Raw genomic sequence first — 25,321 nt, 5'->3', positions numbered from 1 at the left:
CGTTCTTACATGTTGCTCGCGTGCGGCGATAACAGTGTATCTAGACAGTCATTCTTGTCACGAGGGCAAAACATGTTTATTGAGTCATTAGATAGGCAGTAAAAGTAGAAAAAAGACGATCGTCCGTCGATCCGACGATCAATTTCGCACCAGTGCTCGCCCGTCAATCTTTCTCTTATTTACTCTTCTTCTCGTCGATGGGAAAAAAACGGTGGACGCTGAAAGTCATTCGATTGGTCAAGGCAAATTCTGACCGGCGATTTCGTCATCGCCGAGCTCATAACTATGGATGAACCACGGTCGAGGGACTTTCGGCAGGAAATGAATCTTCCTCGTCGACGGAGGCTGCGAATTTACAGTTCGCGGAAAATCCCGCGATGGAAACTCGCCCGAAAGGGACAAATGAAAAACTCCGCTTCTCCGTCTAGTCTCGTTTAATTATCTTCTCGCCGTAAAGGTATGAAAATTTCGGAATCGCGCGAATTCGAGGAACAGGTTCACGCTACAGGCGATGTTCTCTACAATCTCGTTTTTATAAACATCCTTATTCCGTAACGCAACATAGTAACAAGCGATACGAAGGTTCCCATTAGGTACAAAAATACAAAACACAAATGACGCTCGCGTTAAGTGGATAACGGTGTCCGTGAAATACGATTGAACACCAGTCGTGACTAATGTGTCATCACGGATGTTTTCTCTCCGCTTCGATAAAAGTCTCCTTTTATCTCTCATTAAAGTTTAGAGGCGAGCTGCGCTTTATCGAATGAACGTTCTTCATATCGGAATGGACTTCGCCACAGTGATTACATGAACACAATAGAAAATCTCCGATACAAACGAAATCCTCTTCAATTCCCTTCTCCATCTTTCGCTAACCAAACCGTGGACTCAAACGATACAATTTAGAAAGTATAATTCCCTTAAGTGCAATGGAGCGTCTAAAAGCATTCAAACCAGAGCGAATTCTTCGTTCCCTCGAAACTCTGAATTTTCCGTAAAAACTCCACAAATTCTGATCAAGCGATCAAACATCATCACGTTTCGGTTAACGAAAGATGCGACGGTGATCCACGGATCATTTCTGGACAGACTGGTTCAACTGCTTGAGGATCTCCTCGGGCACAATGTACCCGAGCTGCTTCATCTCCTCGACGATCTTCGGGACCTTGCTCAAGCTCTCGATCCACTTGTAGTAGGGCAGCTCCTCCCGGGTGCCGCCATATTTCTTCGGCAAGTGGGTCGGCAGGATGTGCTCGTGGAGGCTGTCCATGTTGCTGCCGTGGAAGAATATCTTGTTCTGCATCCGGACGTCCAGCAGCGGCTTGAACACCGCGAACATCACGTCGAACACCCACGACTGGTGGAGGATGTGGATCGCGTGGGTCTTCATGGGGAACGCGGACACCATCAGCGCTATCACCATGCTGGCCACCTGGGGAACGAGCGAACGAGATTGAAACCGTCGCAGATACTCCGCTTACCGGATCTCTAGGGTTAATTGGAGCTCGTCGCTCCTATTACTCGAGACGCGCAACGGTTTTAATTTAATTCCACGTGAATCCTCGAGGAGCGCAGACGATCAGCGGTTCGGCGGCGGAGGGGTTGAAGAGCCGGCAGAGAATTTGGAGGGAAATTAAGCGAGTTTGAGGAACTTCGCTCCGGGACGTGTAATAGGAAATTGATGGTCTAATGGGGGAAGACGCGGCGAAGGAGTTGCATCTTTTCGGGATGATCGTGCGAGAATAGCGGAGTGGACATTCATAATGAACAAGAGCGGAGGGTTCGTGTTCGTCTGAGTTATTGATCAGTTATTGATTAGATTAGAATTCCCTGGCGAAGTTGGAAAGGAAGTGGGGAATTATTGAAAGTGATCAATGAGAGGCGACGGTATTTTAGTAGCCTAGTGATAGGTTAGTCATCTATTAAAACGGAACACTTTAACTGCCATGTCGACCGAATTCGAGCGACGCCATGTTTATGTAAACTTAAACGTTAATATTCTTGTTACCGAAAGAACTGAATATTGTTGGGTGTATGAGATATAAGAAAGAGCAATCGTCATAATCTTGGCTTTTTCCGCTTTATTAAGACTGTTTCGAGTGCATGGAAGTTTTGATGTGTTTACTTGGCAAAAGTGTTAGAAAATAATCAATGGTCAATAGAGAGTTCAGGTATGCTTCCAAGCTATCAACTAGTGCATAGTTCCTTAAAATCGAAACTGAAATAGACAACTATCGAAGACGATGAAAAACAAAAGTATCTGGCGGACGCCCAGAATCACCAAAAAAAATAATCCAAGAGGCTCAACGACGCGATAAGAACATCCCAGCCCACAGGCGGGAGCCAAGAGGCACGGACCGAAGCGAAAGGCTGATGAAACTAAAAAAGACCACGGGTCTTGAGCGTGAAGGAACATTATTCCGGTCGCGTCATCTCTAACGAGGGACGAAGATGCACTTCCTTCCTATCGGTGGCGCGGACCCCGTGCGCGCGGGGTGCAGGATCGGCACGATGGGGTGCCGAGAACGTCACCGCATCCGTTTCAGCGGCGGTAGGCGACGCGTCGGGGTCCGGCGCGTCATCGGGAGCGGCTTCATCATCGGCGGGTGCCGATGACGCGGCCGGCCGAGGAAAAGTTCAAGTCGCACGGAAGAAAAGCTCCCGGTCGGCCGGGAACTTTGCGGATCGTTGAAGTTTCAAGGGCACCGTTAGCAGCGCGCCGACAACGCACAGCCACTCGACTAGATTTCGCGGGGGATGAATAAATGTAACAGGAGGTCGGCCAGATAAAAGGAGGGACTATTAGTTTCAAGGGCGTTATAAATGGTTTAAGTTTCAAGAACGCTGAAAGTAGATCGATAACCGAGATACCGGGCCGAGATAAATTAGGGGCCGGGGGGTTTCCTTTAATTAAACCCTCGTTACAGTGGCACTCGCCGGACGGAATCCGAGTGCCTCTGTCGGTCGATTGTTGTATCGCTGTCCGGCTGAAATTCGCCGATCGGGCGATTGCAATTGACAGGAATCCGTGGATATTGAATATCAATGGACGGGGGGCGGTTTGTGTTTAGGGAATGAGAATCGGGATTTCCAGGGCGGTTCTAATTGTTTTTGGGGATGGATGTGATTGATGGAAATGATTATTCCAGGAAATAGTCGTTCTTGCGTGCTGGGGGATTGCGAATATGTTCATCGAGCTGGTTCAGCGTTGAATTAATTAGCTGAGTTGAATTTTCATCTTCGAAACGAATCATTTTTCAGTAAATGGATCAATGTTTTTTACTGAATTCAATGATTAGAAGTAACCACAGAGGTCTACATTGTTTCGTTCTAACGCCCTCCGCCATCTTGGTAATAAGGAAACGACGCGACAGTCGAAATTTCGAAGCACATCAAGAGATCTTGCGAACCGAGCACTGAATTATGTATTACCGAAGCTCGCGAATGTATTCAGGGCAGCGAGAAGTGAAAAAGACGTTTGGAATTCATAAAATAGGCTACCTGTGGAGTGATTGTCCACGCGTGGGACATAGTGATGCCCTCCAGATCGAAAATGGCGACGCCGCCCATGATTTGCGCCCTGGGCTCCAAGACGCCCAGCTCGAGGATGATCACCGTCGCCTTGAAGATCTCCTCCACGGGATATTTCCTGGGGTCCCAGTTCCCCAATCGGAAGATCATCATTCTCCTGCCGCAGTTGGTCCTGTACGGCGGCACTGTCATCACATCGTCGTCCCCGATGTGGTTCATCTCCACTGGGCTGACATCTTGATGGATCTCTGGGTGTTCCTCTTTGAAGTTGTAGTAATTCACTATCTACCGGAAGATTCAGTGAGAGAAATGCACTTGACTATTGGTCGTTAACGAGTTTCACAAAATTTTATATTCAAGATTGAAGGGTATTAAACAGGGAACATTGTCGATGGGAAGTTTCCGCGAATAAGGAAATGATGAATATTGCAACAAATGTTACAGGATTCTCGGCGTTTCAGCTTCGTCATTGTTTTCCATTCAATCGTATTTAAAATATATAACCCATTGACTTAATAAGTACAAGAAAAATATTATTCATCGTCGCTTTAATAAAATGGCTTGATTCTTTGAAGAAATACCTGAAGATCCCAGCTGGAAATATACGAATCGCGTGTCTTCTAAGCGAAACCAGCGTTTGAAACGTTTTAACGTCGTTCCCGTAGAACAACCCGCTTCTACGATCCAACGAACCCAATTTTCGGTGCGGCAACAAGAGAAAAATAATAGAGACGGGTCAGTTCTGACCGGAACAAAGGAAAACCGGCCGAAAGTTCGGTAGAATGAGCACCCTGTGCAGGATGGGAATCAGGATCCCGGAGTTGCGAGCGGATATCCGGGACAGGCGAATAATTAATGTCACCGTAAAGGGGAGAACAGCGTGGATGAGCCGCAAAAGCGTCCTTTTCGGGCTTCCAGAGGAACGTCGAGCCAATTATTCGAGCGTTCCGCTTTGCCGGGAAGGAAGTCTCGCGGATACAGGGAAATATTAAAGCGCACCGGCGGCCGGAACGTAAGCGGGTATTTTAACACGTTGATTGCTCAAAACTTTCACATGTAGAACAGTGCAATGATAACATTGCGTTCGCCTACTGCAAGTATGCGCGTATTTGTTGAAACCGTGGACAGAACATCGATAGATCTAACAATTATTTTGCATTCTCACGTTCAACCTCGTTCGAATCGAAGAAACTCATTTTCCGTCTCTCGGAACCGTGCCAAATATTAAAAATACGAATTCAGGAAGCATCTTTTATCATGATTCTTTGTTTATACCGAGGAAGCTTGCAATTTTCTATATGGAAATGATAATAAATTCATTCAGACTACGCTGTGTATCGCAAAAGTTGCTTAACTAACGTTTGTTCCGAGTTGCCGCTTTAATTCTACCTCGTCCTTGCCTCGTTGCTTTTGCGCTCTTTTTTCCCGTGTCGCCGTCGTTTCCGTTGCGTTTGCACAGCAAAGACAATATTATTATTATGGATGCCGGTCGCCGATGACCTCCACGACAGCGAGCACGTTAACGATCGTGGAAACGGAGAAACGGTCACGGAAACGCGAGCGCGGCACGGAACGCGAGCCGTTTTTCGAGCGAACAAAGATTTTTACGGAAACGGGCGGAATAAACCGTGAAATCGGTCGGCCGGCAACGTTCCCCGCGATTCGAGCGGCCTCCTTTCGATCGACGCCGGTCACGTGACGCTAAAAGTGAGCCGCGACCGATCGATACGCGGAATAATTGACTGCATTAAGCAATTAACGCCCGCGTTCGCGATTCAAGCGCTCGCGGAGGGCTGATTCGATCTCTAAATGGTCTTCGGTTGGAACCTCGCGAGTAATTGTCCGACTACCGGGCCGCGATCGGTCGATTAAGGTCCTTTCAAAATGGAAGTTTTTGCTCGACCCCTCCGGCCCGGCGGATCGCCGCCCCCCCGGGTGCAAAGTAAATTAATTTGAATTGATCGAAATCGAGGTGGGAAATTATTCTCCGTTTAATCACTTCGCTGGGAAGCAACTTTGTTAATTGGCATAATTAATTTTCGGATAATTAAATTCAGCTACTTGGTAATGAATTTTCGAAGCCGATATTAAACTGAGGCGCTCGGAATATTCAATTTAAATATTTGGAACGGTTAAATAGACGTTTAAGATCGACCCGTGAATTTCGTTATTTAATGGAAACTGAAGGATAAATATATTTCGAATTTGTTTGCGCGCACGATATTTTCAGAAAACGTCGATCGCATCGGAGATTTATTTAAAATGCATCCACGCGTTATATGGATCTTTTAAACGCCTCTTATTTCTGCTCGACGCACGAACCGCTCGCTTCGGGTTATTTAATAATTTCCGGAAAGGTCATGAGTCTAAAGATCCAACGTCTGACACCTGGAAAGGCGCGGTGCATTCCTGGAACGACGTCTTTCGTCAGTATCCAGTTCTTTTCACCTGGAATCGTAGAGTGTGCTCAACACCGGACCAGAATTAGAAATTCTCACGTTTCCGAACGCGAAAGCTAACTGTTTATAATGGTGAACAACCGTGGGACAATTTGGCACGCGTAGTTGCACAACGCGCGACATGCACTTGCAAATTGGAAACTGTATGCTGTAGTTATCTCCGATAGATGAATACTAATTGCTCCAAATTTTTGCCTCCAACGTTTCTCTCGAGCGAACAATTTTAAATAGAATAATTCGATTAGAATAGATTATTGCTCTTAACCACTTGCATCAGATTTATTCAAAGCTGTGCTTCTCTATTGACACATTTCACAGTTATATTATTATACAATTTTCATTATTAGCGAAGAGGATAGACGTTTTCTATCAACTAACCCAAAATTTCTTTCGAAATGCATTTCAAACGAAACACTTGAAACAATAGAAAATTATCGAAAAGGAAATGTAGAAGTCACTCAGAATAAAGGGTTAATATTCCCTTCGGTCGAAAAATCAAAAATAAAAGTCATCTTTCTTCTTATCGATCGAGCGGTTCGATTGGAACAGATTATCGCTTTTAATAATCCTTTCTGCCAACCAATTTCAAATAGAATCCTGTTTTTATCATTCAAACGATCCGATTGGAATAGATCATTGCTCTTAATATTCCCTTCAGTCAAAAAATCAAAAATAAAAGATATCTTTCATCCTGTCGGTCGAACGATTCGATTGGAATAGATTACTGCCTTTAATAATCCTTTCTGCCAGCAAATTTCAAATAGAATTCGCCTGTTTTTATCATTCGAACGATTCGAAGCTCTCGAGCGGAAAGTGCCCAGGCGAATAAGGCAGCATTTTCGACCGCGCGAGTCGGTTCGCCTTGGCATGGTTGTGCAACTGTTGCAACTGGTCTCGTTCAACGGATTACGCTGCAGTTGCAAACGATCCGGCTGGTCACGGATCCCCAGCCGTGTTTGTGAAAAACTTCATTCTTCGCTACGAGAACCGACTCGCTCACCGACCTCACGTTGATTACGTCAATGCTAATTATCCCGTAATTGGCGAAGTAACGATTTAATGGAGACAAGAAAATCGTGAAGATTGTACACGTCGAATATATCATTATCGGAGCTTCATTATGAATCCCGAATGACTGTGCGTATTACAAATGATCATATAAGTTTAATGTTTCATGGAAGGTATCTTCAATCGATACTTTGAGGAAATATTAAGATAATAAACTAGTTTCGATTCTGAAACAAATCCTCAGCAGAAATTTGAAGAATATGTATATGCATCATGTTAATATTTTTGTGTTAATATTTTTCTGAGATAATTCTACTTTCTTACATTAACAGAGAAAAGGAAAATGCAGAATTGGGAATGAATTGTTGTAAGTAAAAGAAAATATTCGATAAGAATTTGATAAAGATACCATTGTGCAATTATATTCCAAATTTCCATTCGTTTGTTAAAAAAAGAAACTGGAGCAACACGATTGGAATTGTTACTCCCGAAAAATTCGCGTACTGTCAATCATCCTTCCAAAATTTTTACAACGCTCCCCGGAGTAATACTACACAAACTTTCGCGCGGTTGTTACGGCACTCGACCGACCGCTGGAACTACTAATGCCGAGTTGTTTACAGTGTTACCACATTCATGAATAATTGAGATAAATGTCGACGCGACGCAGTGTTTCTGCAGCGACGAGCAGCATGCTATCGCGCGAACCGAATAAAAACTCACTAGACGACTAACGTCGGTATAGCAGAAATATAAACAAAAAATATGTGGCTAGGAAAATCATCGATTGTCATTGTCAAAGAACATTCAGTCATCTAGAAAAGTCATCTATTTCTCTTAAGAATATAAATATCAAAACATCTCGCGCTCGTTTTCAATGCAAATGATATCTTTTCTTGAATTTTTATCGATGTAACAGAAACATAAACAAAAATTCAATATCGAGGAAAATCATCGGAATTCATTGTCAAAGAACTTTAAGTCACCTAATTCCTCGTCATCTGTTTCTCCCGAAAATAGAAATCTAGAAACCTTTCACGCGCGTCCGCCAAGTAAATTATATCTCTGTTTGTTTTGGTTTCTTTACGGGAGAACCGTACGAAGAAAGTAAAAGGAAATTATGGGAACAGCTTAAGCTGTAATTGCCCGTAAAATGGGATTTTTATGACACGATCGGTTGCGTGTCGGGATTAATTTAAGAGGGATACGTTCGGTTAGCTATCATTGGACCCAACTTACCAATCTGTGTGCCCGATTGACGTTGAAATTTCTAACCCTGAGGAACCTGATGAGAAAGTCATCGTCCATTCTGTGCGGCAGGCACTCGCCCCTTTCTGTCAAGCAGAACGCACAAGTGAGACACACCCCAGGGGACGAGGTACCATCGGTACCTTACTCAACTCGGTTAAACCACTAGATTCCACCATCCACCATTCCATTATGTTCAACCAGAATTCAACTCTGCATCAAATTTTAAACGAATTAAAAGCTACGTAACTCTTACAAGTTGATTATTCAGACATTTTACTCTTATTATTCAAAAATTATTCAATTGCTTCGTATCAGTCATTTATCATTTCCAGGTCCAATAATTCAGCCTTATTAACCAGCACTCCAGGTTGTTTTGTAATCTATCGACTACAACTAATTTTTATAGTATTCCTAGCGACAATTAGAAATGCACATTCCTTTTATTTTCCTTGTTAGTACAAAGTTTGGATGTAAAATCGAATAATTTTAGGATAATTTCTTTAAGATTCATTAAAATATTTAATATTAGAACTGGTGCAATATCGAAGCCTACAGAGTTCAAAGGGTTAATATCGAAACGTTCCCAATTACCACGCGTTCATTGAAATCAGCAGTGAATCTCACAGTATTAACCCTTTGGACAAAGATCCTTCGAAACATAAACCTTCAACATATGAAGCTAAATTATACATCAATTGCTTAATTAATAGAATCAAAGAAAACTACGTGCTCTCTTACTGTTCGACTAATTAGATCATTTCTCTACGACTTAGTCTTCCAAATCTGAACATTTCATCTCACCAAAGGGTTAATCCAATAATATATAATTCACCAACGAATTCAATCAATCAAATTCCCTCAATTCAAACCATTCCCAGCCAACCGTCACTCCCTCCGAACGATTCAAACAATCTCAACATTCACAGCTCAAACCCTCAACAACCTCCACCTACTGCAAGGTTATTAATACGCAGTTCATTTCCACATAGCCTATTATTATATGCTCCATTATTACCCTCTCATTAAACAACCCATTACTATACTCTATTATTACACACGCCACTACATACCAACACCTCATCATCTATACAAACATCACCGAAAGTTCACACCATCCAACCTCGAGATCCCAAACAGCCGAAAAATTCGCGAATTACCATAAATCATATCGCGTAGCTCCTGAATGGTCTGACACTTGACCTCCTCGGTCTCGCCGAGCTCCCTCCTGGCGTACTCCATCACTTCCGGCGAGGGTTCGCCGGTGTCCAAGTTGACCTCCTCGTCGTCAGGCTGCACCTGGTCGTCCTCGGGCTCGGGCATCCCGGTCAGATCTTCCAGGCGGCCCCGTTTCCTGTCATCGATCTTCTCGCCGAGGAGAGGACGATCCTCGCCGATCACCTCACCCTTGTCGTACTCCAAGCGATCCTTCTCGGCCGGGATCACCGCCTCGATCGCGTTCTCGTCACCCTGCGGCATCGTGCACCCTCGCGTCATTCACTGTGCCCGTCACCGAGCCGAGCAGCTCGTTTTTTTTCCCCCTCGAGGCGAACGATACCACGTCATCCGTCGACGGACCGCGTGTGCAGCGTAACCTTCTGCGTCGGTCGCGATCGCACGCGGTTCTAGCCGAGCGACAGTCACCGCCGCCGCCGCCGACGACGACGCTCAGCCAGTTACTATTAAAACACCGCCGAGAACTGGTTTCGCTTTTGTCTTTTATCCGCGAGAGCACGCGACCGCCTCCTCCGCGATACTCGCTTTTATTCCCGACGCACGAACCTCACGATGATCCGAGATCCGACAGTTCCTCCTTTCGTGACAGGCTTTTAAGGTTGGATCCAATATGGCGGCTCGCTTTCGGGGGGTCGACGAGTTTCTCAGATGTCGAGAAGCTTGATTGTTCTGCTCGATTCGGGGTTAAGGACGAATGACAGGTTCAGATGATTCTTTGAAGCGTGTGGTTTGACGCTAGAACTACGTAGCAAAATGGTTTCGATTTTTTTTTTCTTCGAAGCGTTGAATATTCGAGATGATTTTGAAAATAGTTCCATTTGAGTACTGTAGTGTATGCCTGAAGAGACTGAAGATAATCTATTGTTACAGTTTTCATAGGAATTGCATATTAATCGTATTAACTCGTTGCACTCGGGAAGTGACTCTCAGTCACCACTTGATTTGACACAGGAAAACTATAAAATATGATATTTAATGTTGAACTTTCTATAACGCCTCCATACGTGAAATATTGGAATAAAATAGCTTTGCTCCTTAACATACTTGTGTTTTCTCTCCGAGTTAATTTCAAAGAATATCCTCTTTGCTTCGTCAAAAAATGTTAAATATTTCTAGTGAGAAATTTCCGAGTGCAAAGGGTTAAATGCTCGGTAGTTCTAGTGTTAATGAATTATTCGGCTTGCAGACGTGTGATTGGGAGTTCGGCTGGTTGGAATTGTTCAAGGTAATCGAGGCTATTGTGTCACTCTGAGGAATTGTTTGGTAAATTAGTCCATTAGGTGATGTAAAATGGTTGAAATTTTGACGAGGAAGTTCGACAATTCCACTGTTGATTATTGAAATATAATCAGTTGCGTAACAGAGTATAATAAGCCGATTATTACAGTATATGATTATAGTTCTCCATTATTTTTTCGCCCAGTCGATGACTTAAAGACGCTTGCCGATTCAAGAGACCGTTTTTGCGCGAGTGCCGAGGAAAAAACCGTGGTTTTTTGCGACGTTATGTCTGCAGATTCGAACTAGCCAATGCTCACGCGGCGGGAAAAAAGTCCATCAGTCATTAATGAAGGCTGATCTCACGGCAACGGCAATGCCAGATTTGTTTGCGTCTTTTTTCGGTCGAACGTTGAATATTGATGAACCGCGGCGCGCAACACGTGACCGAACGGATCCTTCCGGTTTCGGCGAGCCGTTTTACTCGCGCAGCGAACGCGTCGGACTGACAACGTTCCCGCGAGCGCCGCCATTCGTACGGCACCGGGGACAATGCAGCGGCGCCTTTCTCTCTTAAAAATGCGCTTCGCCAAGGCCGGCCGATTTACGAGCGGAACACCTTCGCGTGTTTTTTCGGAACCGTTGAGTCATCGAGCCTCGCGAAACATTTTCGATCATCGCTTCTGTCGCGTTTTAGAAACCTTCGGCACCGTTGCTAGGGAGATTTTGAGAATTCCCGAAGAGATAATTCTATGGAGAATCTATGGAAGAGTTAGTTAATTACAGTAACGTAAGGAAATTTGGATAATTCGCAGATTCAACTGTGCAACCTGTCGCAGTGCACGTTTTGAATTTCCTCTAATAATTTTAGATAATAGTCTTAACTTTCCTATTAACAATGCAGCGAATTTCTTATTGCTCGCAAGCAAAATAATTTAAAATCAAATTTATTCTACATGAAAGTAATCGAAAGTTTCAAAGCAAACTTCCCACTTCCCTAAATCAATGAAACAATTAACACCTTGTATAATGACGAGTTAATTTCTGTTCATATATTGATATTTATCAATTTCATACTGCACCAATTTTCTTACATTCACGAAACAAAATTCGGCGCAAAGAATTAAAGTCCAAATCTTTACCAAAACCAAAGCACTCAAAGATAAATCTTCATGTACATAAACGGAACATTGGGAGAACCGAACACAATCGAAGCTTCTCAACGACACACCAATCAGCAACGTCGACACCCTCCGAACCCCAGAAAACTACCACATACGCCACCTTCGAAATCCCATTACGAAAACCCAAAGACTTCACGGTAACATCCGAACAACCCGAACGCCTCGCACCAGTTCGCCCGGCTACTTCCCTACTCGTCCGTCGAGGCAAAAACTCGTTGCCGGGGAACTTTCGTGAAATTTCTCCCTTTCCCGGTCGTGGAAACGAGGGTAGAAACGCGTAGCAACGGTCAAAGGAAACCGCGAGTTCCCCGTCGATCGCGGGGCCACGGGAGCAGCGACGCGGCGCCGATCGGTGATGCAACTGGCCGCAGCCGGCGGGCCCGGCCTCGGTGCATCGAAGCGAAATGCACCGCGGTTTCCCTCTTACCAGTCGGCCCCGGTTTCGCGCCACCTTACGTCACGCTGGGAGCATCGGCTGAATTTTCCCCAGGGTCAGCGGCGCCCTTTCGTCGACCGGTCGCTCAAAGATCGTCGGCAAAACCTCGTCAACAGATTGCGAAACCGAAATAATAGACGTGCATTCGATATACGCTTCGATTGGAGCGCTCGCTTGCGTTCGAGCGAGTAGGTTTCACGCTCGTCGAATCGGCTGAAGTTTTGCCAAGGTCAGCGGCGCCCTTTCGTCGACCGGTCGCGCAAAGATCGACGAAGGCTCGCGGATCGTCGGCAAAACCTCGTCAACAGGTTGCGAAACCGAAATAACAGACGTAAATTCGATACACGCCTCGATTGGAGCGCTCGCCTGCGTTCGAGCGAGTAGGTTTCACGATCGTCGAATCGGCTGAAGTTTTGCCAGGGTCAGCGATGCCCTTTCGTCGACCGGTCGCGCAAAGATCGTCGACACAACCTCGTCAACAGATTGCGAAACATAAATAACAGACGTGCATCCGATACACGTCGATAGAGCGAGTAGGTTTCACGATCGTCGAGTCTGAATCGAAGATGGACAGCTGTCGCGATTCGCTAACGCTGATGATCGATGAAACCTTTCCACCGATTCACCGGTTAGTCTGTATCCTGAAACTCGTTTGAGCTGTTTATTTGTACGACGATTGATGCTGCAGTGGCATTTTGGTTGAATTTTTTCTATTAGTGAGTTTCATCTTGACATTTCGGTGTCTTGAGAATTTTGACATTTCGTGGAGAGGAATTCTTGGGAATAATCTGTCATCATTTAGTGGTTGGGATTTTGTACATTTTATTGACGGGAGAATGATTAATTTCGGAGTTTCTCCTTGGAATTTATATGGTGATTAACAATTCTTCTCGGGTTTTCACCTATCGGAGAGTGCGAGTGGTTCGAGGAGCTGAGCCTCGGGAGATTTAGCGGTTTCTTATAAATTTCAATGAGACGGGTGTTAAACTGACTTTATGGACATTCGCGGTGATTATGTGTCCGTTTAAAGGCCTCGCGCTCGCGTTTCCATCGGACGTCGAAGTGTAGAACGAGCTGTGTAGACCGAGCGGAGTGGCTGTTTAGATCCGTCGAAGTGGCCATCAAAGTCCTGCGGAGAAGAAACTGCACGGACGGTTCCGCGGGCGCGGCGCTAATGGAGAAAGTTTCGTGGGCTGGACATAAACAGACCGGCGGCTGCATAAATGCATTAATTAGCCGACACCCGAGGAATATTTTCAAGGTCAGCTGATTGAAGCGTTCACTGGTATCGTTAATCCTCGCTTCAGTCTCTCGAAATTGGTCTGACTTCTATTTTTCGAGTTGCGAGAAAAATGTTGCGAGATGTTTTTCAATGAATTAAATAGTAATGTTACTAGGTTATTAATGATATTCATTATTTATAATTAGTGATAGCGGTAGTTGCAATAGTAATGATAGAAAAGGCTTTGGTGATTCTGAATGAATTAAATGGTATTGTTACTAGGTTATTAATGATATTCATTATTTCTAATTATTGATATTGGTAATTGCAATGGTAATAATGGGAAAGCTTTCGATGCAGTTATATTAATTAGATATTGATAATGCACTGTTATTAATAATATAAATTACTGATTATTAATATTAATATTAATAATTGTAATGTTAATATTAAAAGATATCTCACAAGAGATAATGACACTATATACTCACAATACTGGTAATGCACTGTTATTGATTATATAAGTTACTGATTATTAATATTAATATTAACAATTGTAATATTAATATTAAAAGATATCTCGCAAGAGCTTCTTATCGTCTATAACTCAGAAATAGGAGTTACTATTATTTCTAGCCACACACTCGTTAGTACTCCATCGTTGGAATTAATTGAAACGATTCGTTTCCCTGGAGAAACAGCAACTACTCGGCTAATTAGCAGTACTCATATGCATAACGATCTTATTAGCGGCGATCGGGGAAAGAACAATAACGTCGGACGTAACTACAGAAATGAAATGCGAATAAAAACGATCGAAAGTGAACTCTTGCGAAACACACGATGAACATTGGCGATTTTTAAAAGAACGAGTATCCATTGTTTTAGACATAACTCTACTGTTATTCATCGTCTAAGCCGAACTCTCGAAATTTCTAGAATTAATTAGCATCCATAATCATTGGAAAGTATTTTTTCCGTTACTCTAACACAGTACAAGAACTAAACTAAATTTGATATATACTATTGAACACATTTTTCATTTATTCTAATATCTTCGAAAAACTTCGAGCGTTTCACTGTCCACTAAGAAGGATTCCCAAATATAATAAAATAATAAAAACCTTCAAAATTCTCGGATTGTATCAATTACACAATTTTCTCCGACAATCCCAACTACAAACGCCCGAAAAGCTTCGAGCGTTTCGCTGTCCACTGAAAGATTCCCAAAGCGACTGCAACCGTCCGCCCTAGTATGTAACGCGAGCAATTAGCACAGATGCGAGACGTTCGGCCATCGAATTCCATTCGAATCGAAGTCCGTTCTATAATTAGTAGCCCATTATCGAACGGTAAAATGATACATAAACTGCGGACACCGTCGCGGATCGCGGCGAGCGCGTTACCAAAGACATCGCCGCGTTGCGAAATGTGTCATGGTCATCCTGTTGCATCCACGGCTCGATGCTTTCGCTAACGAGCGCGCCGTACGCGACTTTTGTTGTGGGTGGGAACGGCGGCGGCTCGCGTCGCACGTGCTCGCCGAGCGAGAAAGTAAAACGCGAACGAGAATCTCGACGCGAGCGGAACGGGAGCGCTTCTTTCAGCGAGTTTCCGCGATTCGCTACGCGCGCCCGCCGTTCGCAATTAATAAGGTCCATCGACGGTGCAAGGACGATCCAATTTGCGCCGTATTCGAGAACCAACGCGAACAGATTCGAACGTTTCACGTTGAACAGTTATTAACCCTTCGCACTCGAGAGGTGACTCTCAGTCGCCACTCGATTCGATGCAGTGTAACTATAAAATTTGATATTTAACCGGTTAACTGTGTTCGACGAGTATACACGTCATCTTGGGAGTCTTGATGGTGCTAACTTTTTCAACGGTGGATTATTTATTTTTTGAGACAAACATGTAATTATTCTTCGTTTCGAGAGTCACCTCTCGAGTGCAAAGGGTTAATATTGAACTGTGCATAATATATCGGTGTATGAAATATTTGGGTAAAAAAGCTTTGTCTCTCAATTTACTTGTGATTTTTCTTTGAGTTTGTTTTAAAAAATATTGTCTTTGTATAGTTACAAACCGTTAAATATTTCCAGCGAAAGGATTAACCCTTTTGCACTCGGAAGTTTTTCAGTATTTGAACATTTTCTGATGAGATAAAATTGTTTGAGACTAATTTAATAATTCACAGATAAATTAAGCAACGAAGCTATTTTATTTAGATATTTCACATTGCAATACAAAGTTTCATTTAAAATAGTAAATATTCAAGTTCATGGTTTTGCTGTATCAAATCAAGTGGTGACTTGACCTTTCGAGTGCAAAGGGTTAACGCATCGCGTACCGGCTAATTATCAGGGAATTAAATTGTGCGGATTTCCAGTGAGATCCACTTATATCACTATCTATCAAAAAACTCTGGTATCATATTGTTATATAATGTATTTTAAATGGGCGATTAATTCTAATCAGATTTAATATTTCCTTAAATGCTGCGGTAATTATCGAAGTTGTATAACTAAGAGTCTTTATATAAAAACGAGATTTCTCGTTACCAGTACGCAATGTGTTAATGATTCCACCGATCTAGAACCGTGAAACTCAATTAACAATCACTCGGAACGATTCAGTGAATTTTATATAAAATTTATATTAAATATCTTTGATTATATCCTCACAGGTGAAGAAGATACATTTCATTGGAGATCTTAATATCTCCATCGATTTTTATTAGATTTCTCGGTTTCTTAGAATTCCACTGAATTCAAATCGCTTTAGGTAAATTAGACAATTTTTGAATTTATTAAGAAATTTTAGAATGTACATTTATGTTCGAAAATTTACTTGAAACTTTCAATATTCGAATGTTTGAAATGCCTGTTGAAATATTTGATTTTTTTATACGTGTGTATTTTACAGTATGTCTTATTAGATCTGAATCTTCTATGAATAAATAATTTCATACTGCTGTTGTCACAGGGAGAATTGAAACGATCGCAGTGATTCTTGGTTTTCACGATATTTCATAACTCCCCATTGATCGTGCGCGACGCGAAGGACACGCGATTCGTACGTTAGCCAGCGGGAGCTGGTGCGTGCGGTAATCTTTTGTTACGTTCGTTGATGCAACCCGTGGGGCAGCATAAGTCCGTCTGATTACTGCTTTCTCTGTCGTTGCGGACGATGCCGCAATTCCGACGCTTTTTCCGCTCGTTCGAGTTCCAGACGTAACCGGTAATCATTCGGCGAGTAATCGGTCTCAATTTCGCGGCATTTCGGACGCGTATTAGACACTCGTGGGATGAAATAACCGTTGAACAAATATTTCAACCGAGAAACATTGTGCAAGTGCTGTGCCTCGAAGTGTAGAAACAAAACGTTGCCGATGCTCAACGAAGATTATCTTGAATATCGTCGAAATACTTCGAAGTGGCGTTTTTTAGAATTATATTTACTTTCGTTGGAATAATTACTATATACGTTTGTAGATAGTATTTCCACTTTTGTAGTTATTATACTTTTCATTTGGTTTCTTGACTGGAGTGAATGAAATTTAGAATTGGTGAAGTGGTATTTAGAAATTCGAGGGAAGGTAGGAGCTGAAGAAATAGAAGTTGATAAATGAATAATTGGGAACTCAAGAATAGTTGAAAGTTGAAGAAAAACAGAAATTAGTGAATTAATAAGTAGAAATCTCAAAGAAGTTGAAAGTTGAAGAAAAGCAGAAGTTAGTGAATTAATAATTAGAAATTTCAGAAAGGTTGAAAGTTAAAGAAAACAGAAATTAATGAATTAATTAAACGAATAATAAAACTTAAAACGGAAGATGAACGTAAAAATTCAACAACTTAAAAATAAAACTGACATATTGCAGAATCCAAAGGAACAAACATTATCTCGACACTATCTTCTTCACATCCTAGCTCAAAACGATCGTCTCAACTCAAACAATAGTCACTTAGAATTCCCTCTGCGTTTGAACTGTTAGTCACCGTTTGTTCCGGAGAGCGAATTTTGCCGGTCAGAATTTGTTCTACAACGACCGTGGAAAATGTTGGCTGTGAAACGATTCCGCTTGCGCGCGATTTGAAATTCAAATCGCCGCGGATCTCTTTGAAAACTGGTCAACTTCTTCAACGAGGAAATATGGCAGATCGAAACATCCGCGACGCGCAAGAAAAGTTCAAAGAAAATCATCGATTATTCATATCGTGGTTATTACATTTATGACAGGTGTTAATGCATTGCGCAGCATGTAACCTTCTTTTTCTTCGCTGCCAGCAAATCTGTAAACTTCCAACTTCGAACTGACTGTTACAAAAACACGCTTGTCGCGTTCTAAATTCAACTTTGACATAGTGTCAAAACACAGGTCGAACAGGTTTGAATTTTACCATAAAAAAATAGTGTACTTGTCAGAAATCGATTATTTTTATATGGTCACTTTATTTGAATTATAAATTACAATATATAAATAGATCATTGGCTCTCTCTCTCTGAGAGCAATGACGAATAATTTTCCAAGGACTGCGCAATGTCATTGCATTGGATTCAAACTGACTACCAGGTTGACCTTTCGATACTCACATATGTGGACACATTTATTCTCTTCTTAAATGCTCGTTCATTACTCTGATTAAGACTTAAACATTCGAACTTCACTTCTTGCATATAAATGACAGCAATTTCTTGGACGTGAACATAAACAAATTCAAATAAATTCACGTTTCGATCTGAACCGAGGTGTCTATTTATAACACTGCATAGTGCTAACGATATGTGTAACCAGCAATCTGAGTAATTATAGCTGCGGTACGAGTTACCATCAATCATTGCTTAATCAAATCTCTCCTTGGAACATAAACGATTCACACAAAAGTAGGAAACGGCTATATTTTATCAAAATTAACATAAAAACCGGTTGTCGTCGCGTCAGTATCTTCATCTGGATTATTAAGTATCATAATGTTGTCAGTCACATGTTGCAAATCTCTCAGGAAATTATATTTCATCTTAATTACTGAAGGTTACAGAAATTCCATTTTTGAAACAAAGACTGCCAGTTCTAGAGAGAATGAATTATGTTAATTTAGTAGTGTCAACGTATGCTTTACACCATTATGATTCTCCATATGATACACCATTGAAATTTCGATTTTTTTGTTTAGCAATTATCGATATATTCGAAGCGTTGAATATTCGAAATGATTTTGAAAATAAATAGTTTCATTTGAGTACTATAATGAATGTCTGAAGGAACTGAAAATAATCTATTGTTACAGTTTTTATAGGAATTGCATATTAATCATATTAAATGCTCGGTAGTCACTGCCATGTCACCAGAATTCGAGTTGCATTTTTCCCATCAAAATATCAAAAAACAACATTTATTCGAATGAATTTACTTCGATTTATTTCTTAAAGAACATAGTAAGAAAATTATAATTTTCCTCTATTTATTTATTCAGTATTTGGGAGTCATTGAAATGTTACCTTTAAATGGTACAATTGAGATACTACAAATAAATACAGAAAAAATGGTTAAAACAGGCAGAGGTTGCAATAAAATAGAATGTCGAGTCTGATTCGACATAAGACTGCTAAGGATTAAATTGAGGGGGTCGGGCAAGCGCGAAAGGAACCGTACACCAGAGGCGCAACCAAATATCCAGGACAGCGAGCAGAAATTCTGACGATGTCGCCTTGGGTACTCACCTTGGTCCTCTTTGGCTGGTCCTCAAACAGGCTGATCCGTCAAGGACGAGTCGCGGTCCAAACACCGCCGCGATCCTGCGTGCACTGCGACCACCCGAGAACCCACTGGGCCGGTTTCAGGCTCCTTCCGTGTTCGCACAGAGATCGGAGGAGTCGAGAAAGTTGCAGAGCCGCTGCGGCACAACCGCTTAACCCAGAGTCAACCGAGTCGTCGTCCTCCTCCGTCTAACCGGGATCGGATTAGGTCACCGGAGTGTCCTCGTGAGTCTCGCTTCTTGCTTCTTGGATCCTCGGAGCCCTCTTCCGCGGAATATGGATTCTCTGGATCGTGATTCACTCGTGGAACTGGAGAATTCTAATTGAACTCGGGGAATCGTGATCGGTGTTTAATGGTCTTCTTGAAAGAAAAGATGTTGGTTGGTAAAGTAGTATGTTGGAAAGAATTTTTTACGTTTGCACTCCGAACAATTTTTAATGTAACCTTTCAGCAAATACGAAACAGTTTTAATGTGAGCTATCAGCTACGAGCGTGCCGCTGTAAAAGATTTAAGACCCTGCTTTGTCATTAAAAAAGCGCGTGTACGTTTTAAAGTTACGTTTGTCTAAAAACGAAGTTATAAACTTATCTTACAATGTCGCCGCAGTGACGACAACAGAGTGAAAAGGGTTAAACTTTTACGCTCTTAAATTTAAGAATTTGAGAATTTGAGAATTTGAGAATTTGAGAATTTGAGAATTTGAAAATTTGAGAGCTTGGGAGTTTGAGAATTTGAGAATTTGACAATTTTCGAGTCTTCGAGTCTTCGAGTCTGCCAATCTTCAAATCTTCAAACTCCAAATTTCTTAATTAAAAAAAATACTTAAAGAAATCTTCGATACAAAATTTCTACCTCTCTTCTCAACTACTTTCCTTTCCCCATTTGGAATTCCAAGTTCCATTCACCACAAACAAATGGCCACAAAGTTTACTCGCTATTTCTCTCCGACGTAGCAATTTACTTACCATTACTACGATAAATATTACAAGCCAATCCGACTTGTAAACGATAGGTCCTCCACACAGGGCAGTGGAAAGTTGCCGAGCAGAACGGTCAGCGACGCAGTCCGAGGAAATTCAATGAAATAAAACGCGACTAGTCTCAAAAATTGTTCAGGCCACGCGACAAGATTCTTCGACCAGTTCCGCGGCGTCTGGAAAGGAAAGAACGCGGTGAAATGTCGCGTGATAGGGTGAAAAGTGGCGGGCACAATCGCGATCGCGTTATCGAACGGAATCTGCCGGGTGAATGGTTCATCGATCACCTTTTACTAGGTCGAAGAAAGGGAAACTCTTACTTCCTGTATGCTCGCGACACTACGCCCGTGCGCGGTCCGTGTGTCGGCGATCCGGCGGTTAGAAAAATTCCATGATTTCCCTTTCTACGGCTCGGCTGTGAAACCAGTGCCGTTCCGGCGCGCGGAACGCGTTACCGCGACACAACAGTCGCGCGATTGAATGTAATTAAAGAAGCCGGGTCCCGCGGAGGATCGGTTCCTCGCAAAAAGATTCATCGATGCTGTGCAATTCCACATGCGCGCGGTGACGCAATCAGCACGGTATACGCCGGATTATATAAATACACTATTAAAAAGCCAATTTCACTTTCACCGCGGCACAATGATGGGAAAAGAAAAGATTCAACTGCAAATTGAAATCCACACGGATCGTATTTATGAAATTTCATTCGATCCGCCGGCTATTAAACTCGCGGGAATTCCATTTTCGACCAGGAAAACCACTTAATACGTGAAACCTCCGAGCTACGCGTCGGACTCGAAGAATATTTCGAGTAAATATCAGACTGATAATCGTCGTTCGTTAGTTCGAGGCAGGATTAATTGATTGCCACGTCGAATTTCGTTGAAATCGCGGAAAGTTCGATCAAAGTTTCGTTCGTTTTTCAGAAATTTTCGATTTCTTCGGAACGTGTGATATAATACGCTTTGGTTTAGCAAATGATTATTAATGCTTCTTAATTGCTCGTTAGAAGGTTTATTTCTGTGGAAGATAATAATCCACTAATGATTTACTGGCTTCCTCGACGGTATAGACGGTAGAACATGCATAAATTACGGGTGAAAACCGTCATTAGTAAATCTGCTCGTTGATTAAAGTATTAAACGCCTGAAAAACGTCCTAATCGATGTGATAGCAGCAAGAAAATCGGTATCACCGATCGTCGATCGAAAAAACGGCGGTATTGTGAACTTGAATAACGACGCGGGAGTGGCGTTGAGGTATTAGCTCGGAGAAATCACGCATCCGGCTGTTAAGATGATAATAAAACTCGACTTCAGCTCAGTGATTCGGACTTTCTCGGTCTCGGCGGATTAATCGACAATTCCGTCGGCCGATCGCCGGTTAAAATAGAAAACACCGCGACGGGAAAAGAGAACATTTCGAAATTCCCACGTTTTTTCGCTGTCGCAGCGCCGCCATTTTCTTTTCTCCCGATCGGCGGGCCGCGACGATCGTTTCGCGAGCAATGGAAAATTTTGGAAAACTCGGCCGATCGTTATTCACGGCTCGTATCCTTGGGCACTAGAGGAAAACTACTGTTCCTACGTCAGTAACGAGAAAACGTTTATCTTTCCGTTTTACGACGACACGAGCGGCGAATGCAAATGCGATTTGCTGGCTGCGCGGCTCACGCGTGGTTTTCTGAATTTCCTATCCTCGACTATTTCGAAAACTTTTGGAGGCATTGCAATCGAAAGATTCAATCGTCAAAATAACAATTATTTCAATTATTAACACTACTTTCATTCTACTTACTAAACCGCTCATAGATTTATCTAGTTCTGTCTGCTTCCTGTGAAACGATAACTTCTACAACTGTAAATCACATTAATTTCTAGCAGTTTTGTCTAGTATTAATTAACATACCCTCTAAATCTATAATCTTTCGGATAACCGTTCCAATATTATAAATTATCAAAGAACTCAGCGTTAACTCGATATCCAGCGCCCGACAATTCAACACGGCGCAGGTTGAGAACCACTGCTCCCGCGGAAAAAGATAATATTATTCACTGCGCTACTTTATGTTATACTGTTTGTCGTTACGATTTATGTTGTTGTTACTATAATCATCAAGATCGCGTACGTTAGCTGCGATTGTGCATAAATCCAAGCTCGGTTGTATGGGTAACCTCGTTTTTCTGCCGGGAATTGTTGCTCGAAGGGCAAATTGTTCGAGTGTTTTTCAAACGTCGGTGCGTTCCTTGTTGACAGCTGCTCGTGCAGAAGTTGGTGGCGCGGAAAATTTATGGTACAGGTCAAATGATCCGTTGGATCAGAGGTTTCGTGATCCATAAATGCCGCGAATTGGACTTTACATCGCGCCGCGACGTTTCGCGCGCTGTTCCGCGTCCACCTGGCCGACGGGTAATCAGTCCAAAGGACGACAGCCGGATGTCCTTCGCCGGTTCTTTATTCTTTCGCGTATTTTCGCGCCGACGTCCGCGCCGCTCCCGTTCTTTTTATTGCACGCGCCGGACCGCGCGCGGGTTAAATGAAATTCTGCCGCGAATCACGCCGCGCGGCGCGCGAGAAATATTCCGCAATTACGCCCGCGCTGCGCGCCATTAATCGTCCATCTCCCCGTAATCGCGCGAATAAACCGAAGATTATTAAGCGCAAATTAGTCGGAGCGTACCATACGCCTTTTACGCGCCTGTTAATTGGAAGCGCTCGACATTGGTTTCGTATCGCGTTAACCGCTTTCGCTGGGATTTATTTGTCAACTGCTGTCCATACAATTACTTACTTTCTCATTAATAATTTATTGAACGAAGGGAAAACTCCTAGGCTTATTAGTGCTCACGATTATGAAAGTGGTCTGTCATATTTTTGTTCTGTTTTAATTCGGTTTAAAATAATGCGAAATAACTGATCACTATCGCGATTATAGGCACGTACAACCATGTTTGATCTGAAGCGTAATGATTGATAAAAGAAGATATTTTAATTGAATTCACGGGGATTGAGTATTTATGCTGGTTAAATTCGAAGGCAACGTTGAAGTCGGTTGAAGTGTCGATATGTGTACTGTTAATTATTGTTATAGTGTAAAGCACTGTGATGGGATTGATAGATAACACATCAATGATGCCGTTAAAATATTAGATGATTTTCCTGATGTGTATTGGTGGTTGGTAAAGTAGTATGTTAGAAAGAATTTTTAAACATTCGAATTTTAAAAATTTTAAACTCTTTAATTTGAGGATTTGAGAATTTGAGGATTTGAGAGTTTGAGAGTATACTGTTAATTATTGTTGCAGTGTAAACTGTTATGAGATTGATAGATAACACATCAATGATGCCATTAAAATATTAAATAATTTTCCCGAGTGTTCAATTTGCCGATCAGACCGTTTGTTTAGGTATGATCTAAGTATATCGTACTTTCCATTCATGTGAACATCCCCTAATAATGCACACTTCGATGCACCCCTAATTGTTCTAAAAATCTTCTTAAGTGTATAAATTAATTCGTTGCATTGGAATTTCCCCCAGACCGCGGATCTTCGTAGTCCACCGTTTTATAGATAGACTCGCAACAGGAATTCCGCGTAAATTTACTTTCACCATTAATCAGTTCGACTACAGGAGAACAACGCTGGAATATTATGTTAAATGTTGCCGAAGTTGTTCGAAGTTGTTCAGTTGTGAAAAAGAGGGAACGCTGGCGCACGATTGTCGCATGAAAATCAAACGCAGACGCGAAAGGGGCTCGCAGAATAATTTCGAGTGACCCATAAATAAAATTCCATCCACACGTGAAACCGTGATCCATAAATAAAATTCGGATCATCTTTAAAAAGCCACCGAACCAATTTGCACACCTAATGCCCATTCACATCGCCGATATTAGAGCGACAGTTTGATGCATTCGTTGCAGCCTCGATAGTTTCAAATTCGATATTTAATGAAAAATTTAGAACACCCTGATTTTATATCGTCCTCGATAAAATACTTCGCGAACGCGCGGAATATTCCGTTAATTCTAATGCTGATTATAACTGTCACACTTTCTTTACACAACAATCATGCTCACACTCTTCTTACGAAATCGTAAAAATTTTAATCAAACTGACGAAACTCAACGTGCAGCTTCTTTAAAATCTAAAAAAAACGTTGTTACACACAATTTCTATTGTGTACATTTTACAATGATTTCATTATTGAATCGAATGTCGAATAGAGATGCAAAGATTGACAACGGTACACTGAACAAAATCGAATTTTCTTAATATTATCCACAAGTATCACCGGAAAATACTTTCCATGTTACAAGTATATACTCACCTTAGATTCATCCGCAGTGAACAGCCCCTGCGAACGAACCACGCACCCTGACCAACCCCAACGCCGATCCACCGACGCCTAGCTCGCCGTTTACCTCCAAGTTCACCGTCGATTTATTTATAAACACCGGTAACCCGCTCGTCGACGTGTCCTCCGATAAACAAACAATCCTCCTCCCCCCTCGTCGGTGACCATAGGGGATGACAGGTGGAGGATCGATGGCGAACAGGGTCCGGCTGCCCCATTAATCCCGTGACCGACAAAAATCGCTCGCGTCCTGCGCAGCCGAAGGACCCCGAAGTATTTCGAATCGAAAGTCTCGAATGATTCGATAAATATTACAAGTTTTGAATAATTTCTAAGACTTAAAAATCTCGAATGATTCGATAAATATTGCAAGTCTTGAATAATTTCTAAGACTCAAAAATCTTGAATGATTCAAAGAATGCAAGTCTTGGATAATTTCTAAGACTTAAAAATCTCGAATGATTCGACGAATGCAAGTCTTGGATAATTTCTAAGACTTAAAAATCTCGAATGATTCGACGAACATTCCAAGTCTTGGATAATTTCTAAGACTTAAAAATCTTGAATGATTCGACGAATATTACAAGTCTTGAATAATTTCTAAGACTTAAAAATCTTGAATGATTCAACCGACCATGAAAGTTCCGAAGAATTCAGACTTCGAAAGTCTCGAAT

The 25,321-nt window shown here is 42.2% G+C and overlaps 1 protein-coding gene across 6 annotated transcripts; it reads right to left on the bottom strand.

The window, feature by feature from the left end:
* Nucleotides 1–416: 416 nt before the first annotated feature.
* LOC116434963 (alpha-tocopherol transfer protein) lies at nt 417–25,114 on the bottom strand. 6 transcript variants are annotated; one of them, XM_031993947.2, is made up of 7 exons: nt 24,620–25,114; nt 20,273–20,460; nt 19,270–19,666; nt 9,410–9,719; nt 8,241–8,335; nt 3,505–3,819; nt 417–1,435 (listed from the first exon to the last, which is right to left on the bottom strand). In XM_031993947.2, the coding sequence occupies exons 4-7, from the start codon at nt 9,570–9,572 to the stop codon at nt 1,079–1,081; spliced, it is 930 nt and encodes a 309-aa protein (XP_031849807.1). In that variant the 5' UTR covers nt 9,573–9,719; nt 19,270–19,666; nt 20,273–20,460; nt 24,620–25,114; the 3' UTR covers nt 417–1,078. The 6 variants fall into 6 exon arrangements, with proteins under 6 accessions (XP_031849807.1, XP_031849806.1, XP_031849808.1 ...); XM_031993946.2 differs by having other exon boundaries at nt 19,270–19,663; XM_031993948.2 differs by having other exon boundaries at nt 19,270–19,624.
* Between the last annotated feature and the right edge of the window lie 207 nt (nt 25,115–25,321).

This window comes from Nomia melanderi, chromosome 4, assembly GCF_051020985.1.
Source record: "Nomia melanderi isolate GNS246 chromosome 4, iyNomMela1, whole genome shotgun sequence".
In the NCBI taxonomy this organism is placed as follows: domain Eukaryota; kingdom Metazoa; phylum Arthropoda; class Insecta; order Hymenoptera; family Halictidae; genus Nomia; species Nomia melanderi.
This window is presented reverse-complemented; position numbering and strand designations above follow the sequence as displayed.

Excerpts from the sequence above, each read along its gene's own strand:
- LOC116434963 (XM_076366433.1), bottom strand. Across the intron at positions 3,820-8,240 it reads TCAATCGGGCACACAGATTG|ATAGTGAATTACTACAACTT; the intron begins GTAAGTTGGGTC and ends ATCTTCCGGTAG. Across the intron at positions 1,436-3,504 it reads CGTGGACAATCACTCCACAG|GTGGCCAGCATGGTGATAGC; the intron begins GTAGCCTATTTT and ends CTCGTTCCCCAG.